The 9,173-nt window shown below is 45.1% G+C and overlaps 1 protein-coding gene across 1 annotated transcript; it reads left to right on the plus strand.

Annotated features, from left to right (window-relative positions):
* Nucleotides 1–935: 935 nt before the first annotated feature.
* LOC118751219 lies at nucleotides 936–8,699 on the plus strand. The gene is made up of 3 exons (XM_036485995.1): nucleotides 936–1,083; nucleotides 5,297–6,386; nucleotides 6,680–8,699. Exons 1-3 carry the CDS (start codon nucleotides 936–938, stop codon nucleotides 8,697–8,699), a joined length of 3,258 nt encoding a protein of 1,085 aa, XP_036341888.1.
* Nucleotides 8,700–9,173: the final 474 nt, after the last annotated feature.

The following is a 9,173-nucleotide window of genomic DNA, read 5'->3' on the forward strand; positions in this document are numbered from 1 at the left end:
AGCGGGGTGGTTCCAAAATAATATCCGCGTTATAGCATGCGAGGATGCTAGATCAGCGGAGATCTACAAGAAAACAGTCGCAGGTATTGGAGAAGTCTACCCTGGTGCGAAGCTCAGGGCGGTCGACTTCAAGGACCTACCGGTGCGACCGAGAGCGAGAGCATGGTTGCCTTGCAAGCCAGCGGAGCCAGAAAGGATCCTCCAAACCATAAGGCTCTATAACCCGGAGCTACCTACCGATAATTGGAAGGTGGTCAAAATCAACGAAAGCGGTAAAGCGACGATGCAGGTTGTCCTGCTTCTAAATAAGGACTCCATAGAGTTGTTGGAGCAAAAGAGCGGGGTCATACGTTACGGCTGTGACATGGCCAAAATTAAGGTCTACAGCAACGACGTAAACGCAGCGAAGAACCTGATCGCGGAGGTAGAGCCGGAAGAGGCCAACAGCGACGTGGAGATGGAGGAAGAATCCGAGCAGGTTGATCCGATGGACGACCTGACCGGGGGTTATGCCTCATCGACGTCTTCGCTGGGGGTCGGACGCATGCTTCGGCTTTATACGGAGGAGGAGCTGATCGAGATGTCGGAAGACGCGGTCAACTCCTCCCTAATAGGCGACGTGGGCGATAACGGCCAAGATGGTGAAGGTACTGCAGATTAACCTTCACCACTGTAAAGCAGCTTCAGCTGCACTGCTGCTCCGTCTAACAGCTAAAGGGGCAGCCGACATCGTCCTAATCCAAGAACCTTGGGTGGTGGGACAAAACATTTGTGGGCTGAAAGCGCCGGGCTACAGACTGGTAAGTGGAGCCTCAACGGGGAAACCAAGGACGTGCATATTGATAAGTATCACACTAAAGTGTCTCTTTCTTCCACAATTTAGCGACGAGGACACAACAGCGGTCAGTCTTAGTGCAAACGGACGACCAATTAAGATGGCATCCATGTACCTAGCGCATGACAAGGAGGTGCCAACTACCTGCATTAAAGACCTAGTGGCCAGCACGAGAGAGGCGCTAATTTTGGGAGGTGACGCGAATGCCCACCATCACACCTGGGGCAGCTCCGATGATAACGAACGGGGTGAGTCACTTTTTAATTTCATACTTAGTTCTCAGCTTGTTATTGCGAATAGGGGGAATGATCCCACTTTTATTACAAAATCCCGAAGGGAAGTTCTGGACGTTACCCTTATCTCTGAGAATGCGGAATGTCTGGTCGGGAAGTGGAAGGTGCTTGAGGAGCACTCCTTTTCCGACCACCGATATATCCAATTCGAGGTATTAGGGGAAACGCCCAAGGCTCCTCTAACTAGAAACTTGCGAAATGCCAACTGGCATAGGTATCGGAAAGAGCTGGATAGGCTTTTGCCACAAGATAGAGAGCCGGCTACTCCAGCAAACCTAGAGGAGCTGGAATATCTTGTCGACCATTTTACGGGGGCCTGCAGTAAGGCAATAGACATTGCATGCCCCAAAAAGCAGCACCGGGGTAGGAAAAAGCCACCCTGGTGGAATGAAGAAATCAGGATTTCACGCAAGAACTGCAGGAAAACCTTCAATCAGGCTACTGCGTCTGGTAGTGAGGGTCATTGGGAGACCTACAAGACAACGTTACGGGAGTACAAGAAGCTCCTAAGAAGGTCGAAAAGAACCTCATGGAAAGACTTCTGCAATGGGGTGGAGTCTATCTCAGAGGCAGGCAGGCTCAGAAAGATACTCTCAGGTACTGCCCAGAAAGCCCCAGGATGCTTGCAAAGACCTGACGGCTCCTGGACAGAGACCGAGGAGGAATCACTGGATCTGCTTCTTTGCACACACTTCCCGGGTGCCACGGATAGCATGCCGGTACAGCCACATCTAACTGGAGATCTTTCGGTCACTGGAGATTTCCTCACTAGGGAAAAGGTCATCTGGTCTATTGGGACATTTAAGCCCTATAAATCAGCAGGTCCGGATGGCATTGCCCCCATACAGCTGCAGCAAACACTTCAGCTAAGCTCAGCGTGGCTACACGCTATAATTAAGGGAGTATTAGCTCTTAACCATATCCCTATAAAGTGGAGGGAATCAAGAGTGGTGTTCATCCCCAAGGCAGGGAAGGTGTCTCACAATAACCCAAAGGATTTCAGGCCCATCACCTTGTCGTCATTTCAACTGAAGGTTATGGAGAGACTGGTGGAGGTCCGTATCAGAGAGTCGGTTGGTGACAGACTCTCTACCACACAACATGCTTATACGAAAGGTAGATCTACAGAAACGGCGCTACATGAAATAGTGTCGTATATAGAGAGATCACTAGACATCAAAGAATATACGCTAGCAGCCTTCCTGGATATAGAGGGCGCCTTTAACAACATCATGCCGGGCGCGATAACGGCAGCACTGGCGGGCCTGGGCATCGACTCGCGCTTAGTTGCGCTCGTAAACCAAATGCTGAGATGCAGGGTGGTCCGGGCGGAGCTGGCGGGGGTATCGTTGACCAGGTTCGTAGAGAGGGGCACCCCGCAAGGGGGAGTCCTATCCCCTCTATTATGGGTCGCAGCGGTAAACTCACTGCTGTGTGGCATGGAGGGGGGTGGCTGTAAGGTTATTGCGTATGCGGATGATCTTGCACTAACAGTAAGTGGGAAATTTCCACAGACTCTATGTGACATTATGCAGGTAAAACTGAAGGAAGTCGAGAGTTGGACAAAAAATAACGGGCTAGGGGTAAACCCAAGCAAGACAGAACTTGTACTGTTCACAAGAAGGTACAAAATCCCCCCATTGATAACACCAAGGCTGGCACAGACCACACTAAAATTAAGCGAATCCGCTAAATACCTGGGGATAGTCCTAGATAGAAAATTAAGCTGGATTCAAAACACCGAAGAGCGGGTGCGGAAGGCCACGGTTGCCCTATACAGCTGCAGGAGAGCAATCGGCCAAAAATGGGGTTTAACCCCGAAGCTAGTGCACTGGATATACACCGTCGTGGTGAGGCCCATACTTCTGTACGGGGTAGTGGTATGGTGGCCAGTGCTGGAGAAGAAAGTAAACATTATTAAATTAAAAAAAGTGGAGAGAACGGCCCTGATCTGCATTAGTGGTGCTCTCCGCACAACACCTACTATGGCAATGAACACGATCCTCAACATCATACCCATAGATATTATGGGACGACAATACGCTGCGTTTGCAGCCCTAAGACTACAGGGGCTTAAAAGCTGGAAAGTGGCTCGCTGTGGTCACACTACAATTCTGAGAAACCGACAACTACCGAGTACAAAGGACTACTGTGTACCAAGGCTCACTTTCACTAAAGGTTATAGCGTAACGCTACCTAGCAGGGAATCATGGCTCGAAGGAGTTCCGGAGTCTAGAGATGCCATAAGATTCTACACGGACGGCTCCACACTAGAAAATAGGGTAGGAGGAGGCGTCTACTCGGAGAAATTGGGAATAAAAAGTTCATTCCGACTACCTGACCACTGTAGTGTCTTTCAAGCCGAATTGGCAGCCATACAAGAAGCCGTTGACAGCCTAAAACTAGCTGCTATCGCCACTACGGAAATATATATATATACTCAGACAGTCAGGCGGCCCTTATGGCGCTTGACTCTGTGACTATAAATTCGGAAACAGTTGCCAACTGCCGCAAATCACTTAACGTGATGGCAGAGCAGTTCGCTTTGCACCTGGTATGGGTACCGGGGCACAGTAACATACCAGGAAATGAGAAGGCAGACGAGCTTGCAAGGGCGGGTACTTCCTCTCCACTTTCACCAGCCTGGAAGAGGGTGGGTATGCCACTCGCTTCCTGCAAGCTCTTACTAAGGGAGAACTTCCTTGAAGAAGCGGCCTTCAGATGGGAGCGCACTGAAAACTGTAATACAACGAAGCTTACATGGCCAAAATGGGATGTACGGAGATCGAGAGAAATTCTCACTCTCAACAAAGGCGATATGTCACTGGCCATTGGTCTGCTCACAGGACATATTTTGATAGGAAGGCACGCAGAACGCCTTGGGGTTAGTCACAACGACTACTGCAGGAGCTGCCACGACGAAGAAGAGCCTGAATCAATAAGGCACTTACTCTGCGATTGCCCAGCACTGGACAGGAAAAGACAGAAATTCCTAGGTATAGGTCTTCTAGACGATCTAAGCGCGACTGCTAAGTTTGGAATACGGCAGTTGCTAAGGTTTGCAGGCTCCACAAACTGGTTTAAGGAATAGGGGTTTTCTTTGGATCCATGTGGTATCACAATGGGCCCTGATCGGGCCTAAGTGTGCTGGCGCCCTCTGGGCCTAGCAGCCACTTCAACCTAACCTAACCTAACCTTCCCAAGTTTACCTAAACAATGGCTTCATAAATCTTGGGATTTTTCCACAACATTCTTGAAGAAAATACCTACGTACAAAGAAATTTTTCTGTATACACTAATTCAGATAAATAAGAGGTTGCGAAAGTCTACCGATTTTTTTTTAATTTATTGCAGGAAAAGTACCTGCAGAGAATATCTTCTGCTGTTTGCACACGTTTTAGCATAGATAAAATATATGGATTTTTAATCTTTTTAAGTGGAAAGTACCTTCGGAGAACATATTTATATTGTTTGCCTGAGTTACATAAATATAAGGTCGCATAGCTAATACATTCGCTCATAGCAAGTGTAGACACTGCGCAAACGATAGTGAATTCTTTTTCATCTGAGATCAGTTCAACATACAGAGTATTATTATTTACATTCACAAAAAAATAAAATCATGCCACCAAAGAAAGCATCAATTGGAAGAAAAAACCCCAAAACAAAAAAGTCGAATGAATACAGAGCGGCGGAAACGGAAGATCAACGAAATGTCCGGCTTCAACAAAATCGAAACCGAGAGACAAGCTCGAGAAATGTGGAAACGGAAAACCAGCGGGAATCTCGCCTCCAGCAAAATCGTGTGAGAGCTTCAACCTCCAGAGACGCTGAAACCCTGGAACAACGAGAATCTCGCCTACAACAAAATCGTGGAGAGCTTCAACCTCTAGAGACGCTGAAACCCTGGAACAACGAGAATCTCGCCTCCAGCAAAATCGTGTGAGAGCTTCAACCTCCAGAGACGCTGAAACCCTGGAACAACGAGAATCTCGCCTACAACAAAATCGTGTGAGAGCTTCAACCTCCAGAGATTCTGAAAATCCCGAACAACGCAACGAACGGCTTCGCACTAATCTATCACGATTGACCCATTCAAGAGAAAGAACACATTTAATGTTGGCCGCATACAATTATGACAAAAACAGAGACTACGAAAATCATGCAGATGTCGCCATTGGACCGATGAATAAAGTTTGTTTGCATTGCCATGCTTTGAAGTTTGCAAAGGAATCACCAGGAATGTGTTGTTCAAATGGTAAAATAGTTTTGCCATCGTTAATTGAGGCACCTGAATCACTACTTAGTTACCTTTCTGGCACAACTCCTATTTCAAACCACTTTTTGAAAAACATACGCAAGTACAACTCTTGCTTTCAAATGAATTCGTTTGGAGCAACGAAAATTATATCTGAAGGCGGTTACATGCCAACTTTCAAACTTCAAGGCCAAATATACCACAAAATCGGTTCATTGCTCGCAGTGCCACAACAAGATGCGAAATTTCTGCAAATTCATTTCACTGGAAATGATGCACTGGAAGTAGACAAGCGTTGCGCAATTAGTTCTGGGATCCGACGCGAGATCATTTCAAGCTTGCAGGCAATGTTCCATGAACAAAACAATTTGATTCGCCTTTTTAAAACAGCTCTGGAGCAAATGCCATCAGATGACTATAGTGTTGTTATTAGAGCAGATAAAGCTCCTGCTGGTGATCACAAAAGGCGCTTCAATGCTCCAGTAACAGGGGATGTTGCAATTGTAATAGTTGGCACCGAATTCGATCGACGTGACATCATTATCCACCGGCGAAATGCTAATGTGCAGAGAGTATCGGAAACACATGGATCGTATGATGCACTCCAATATCCAGTGCTCTTTCCCCATGGAGAAGAAGGATATCATTTCAACATCAGGCAAGTCGACCCCAGCACAAGTGAAGCGACGACAAAGAAAGTGTCCTGCATGGATTATTATGCAAACCGCATTATGATTCGTGGAAATGAATCCAATCATATCTTAAAATGTCATGAATTATTCCAACAGTTTATTGTGGACATGTACGCGAAAGTCGAAAGTGAACGTCTTCTTTTCATTCGCTTAAATCAAAAGAATCTGCGCGTTGAAGAATACGTTCATTTACGTGATGCAGTTGCTAATGATGGAAACATTGCTGACATTGGACAAATGGTAATTTTACCTGTAACATATGCAGGAAGCCCGCGGCACATGCACGAATACGGGCAAGATGCTATGACGTACGTTCGAAAATATGGACGACCAGACCTATTCATCACCTTCACTTGCAATCCATCGTGGAGTAAATAACCGAATTGCTTTTTGCAGCTCAGAGCTCATCGCACAGACATGATCTTCTCGCTCGAATATTCAAGCAAAAGCTAATAAGTCTTATGAATGTCATCACGAAGAATTTTGTTTTTGGAGAAACCAGATGCTGGATCTACTCAATTGAATGGCGAAAGAGAGGCTTACCACACGCTCACATTTTGATTTGGTTGAAGCAAAAAATTATACCTACACAAATTGATAGCGTTATATCAGCCGAGCTTCCAAATCAAGCCGAAGATCCCATTCTTTTTGAAATAATCAAGAAAAATATGATTCATGGGCCATGCGGTACTTTTAATCCTAATTCACCATGTATGCAAAACGGCAAATGCACAAAGCGATATCCACGTGAGTTGATTACTGAAACTCAAACTGGAGGTGATGGATATCCTCTGTATAGGCGAAGAAATCCCACTAATGGTGGATACACAACTACTATTAAGATGCGAAATGAAGATATCGACATAGACAATAGATGGATCGTGCCATACTCGCCACTACTTTCAAAAATGTTTAATGCTCACATCAATGTTGAGTATTGTAATTCGGTAAAGTCCATAAAATATATTTGTAAATATGCTAACAAAGGCAGTGACATGGCAGTATTCGGATTAGCAAATCGAGGTGATGAGATCACGCAATATAAAACAGGGCGCTACATCAGCAGTAACGAAGCAGTATGGCGGATATTTGCATTCAATATTCACGAACGATATCCAACGGTTCAACATCTCGCTGTTCATTTGGAAAATGGTCAGCGGGCTTACTTCACCGAAGAAAATGCGCAAAATAGAGCAGAGCAACCACAAAACACAACACTGACTGCTTTTTTCGAATTGTGTACATCCGAAAATTTTGCTAAAACGTTGCTGTATCAAGATGTGCTCAAATATCATACTTGGAACACATCGACAAAAAAGTTCAACAGAAGAAAAAGAGGTGCAATTGTTCTAGAGCACCCTGGTATATATTCGTCCGATGCATTGGGACTGGTGTACACTGTTCATCCAAATAACGCCGAGTGCTATTATTTGCGGTTGTTGCTGCATACAATCAAAGGGCCGACATCATTCCTTGCATTGAAAACCATCGACGGAGTAGAATGCCAAACGTACAGAGAAGCGTGCTTTAAACTGGGCTTACTTGAGAATGATCAGAATTGGAACACAACTCTGACCGAAGCATCACTCACGTGCCATCCAAAGCAAATACGAACTTTGTTTGCGATAATTTTAACAACATGCGCACCATCGAATCCTCGACAACTGTGGGAAATGCATCGTGAAAGCCTCAGTGAAGATATTCTAAGACAAGCACGTGCAAGCGATCCAAGTCAGGAATATTCGGATGACATTTTCAATGAAGCTTTAATATTAATGGAGGACTTATGCATGTCAATCAACAACAAAGCTCTTTGTCAACTCGGTATGCTAGCACCGACACGAGATAGAAATGCTGTACAAGACAGAGACTTGATGCGAGAACAGCAGTTTGATGCAAATCAGCTTGAACGATTTGTGCAAACGCAAAAAGAGTTTTTAGTTGCTGATCAGAATTTAGTTGCTGGCGGAATTATCTTCCTAGATGCTCCAGGAGGTACCGGGAAGACTTTCCTCATCAATTTAATATTGGCGTCAGTTCGAATGCGAAATGGAATTGCAGTAGCAGTAGCATCATCGGGGATTGCATCAACACTACTTGATGGAGGACGTACAGCGCATTCAGCACTTAAGCTTCCATTGAATTTGCACCAGACCGAAACACCTACATGCAACATCAGCAAAAACTCTGGTATGGCCATAGTGCTTAAAACGTGCAAAATTATAATTTGGGACGAATGCACCATGGCACCTAAGAAATCGCTCGAAGCACTTGACCGAACTCTGCGAGATTTTCGTGGAAAAGACCAACCGATGGGAGGCGCTCTTATACTCCTTGCAGGTGATTTTCGTCAAACATTACCCGTTATACCACGATCGACGCCTGCAAACGAGCTGAAAGCGTGCTTAAAGCCATCGCATCAGTGGAACTATGTCGAAAAAATTACGCTCACAACAAATATGAGAGTGCATTTGCTGCAAGATACGTCTGCCCAAATATTTTCAAAGCAACTTTTAGATATCGGAAACGGTAAAGTTCATATTGATCGCACAACAAATGAGATATCATTTCCGTCCAACTTTTGTCAAATGCAGCAGAGCATTCAAGACGTCATCGACTGAGTATTTCCGAACTTAACGATCAACTACCGAAATCCGGAATGGCTCCGCGAACGTGCAATTTTAGCTCCGAAGAACAGTAATGGACAAAGATCAAGCTGTTAATTACCCAACTGAATTTCTTAATTCTTTGGAGCCACCTGGAATGCCTCCTCATGATGTGATAATAAAAAAATTTACACCGAATTTGATCGAGGCAACAATCATCAGCGGTAAATTCAAAGGCGAAGATGTGCTGATTCCACGTATACCGATGATTTCCAACGATTTACCGTTCGAATTCAAGCGGCTTCAATTCCCTTTGCGTCTTGCCTTTGCTATAAAAAGCATAAGCTAAATAAAGCACAAGGGCAATCATTAACTATTGCGGGTTTGGATTTGAAAAATTCGTGCTTTTCACATGGCCAATTATACGTCGCCTGTTCACGAGTTGGGACACCACAAAATTTATATATTTACACACCAAATGAAAAAACT

Source organism: Rhagoletis pomonella, unplaced genomic scaffold, assembly GCF_013731165.1.
Source record: "Rhagoletis pomonella isolate Grant_MI unplaced genomic scaffold, Rhpom_1.0 Rhpom_scaffold_00600, whole genome shotgun sequence".
Taxonomy (NCBI): Eukaryota; Metazoa; Arthropoda; class Insecta; order Diptera; family Tephritidae; genus Rhagoletis; species Rhagoletis pomonella.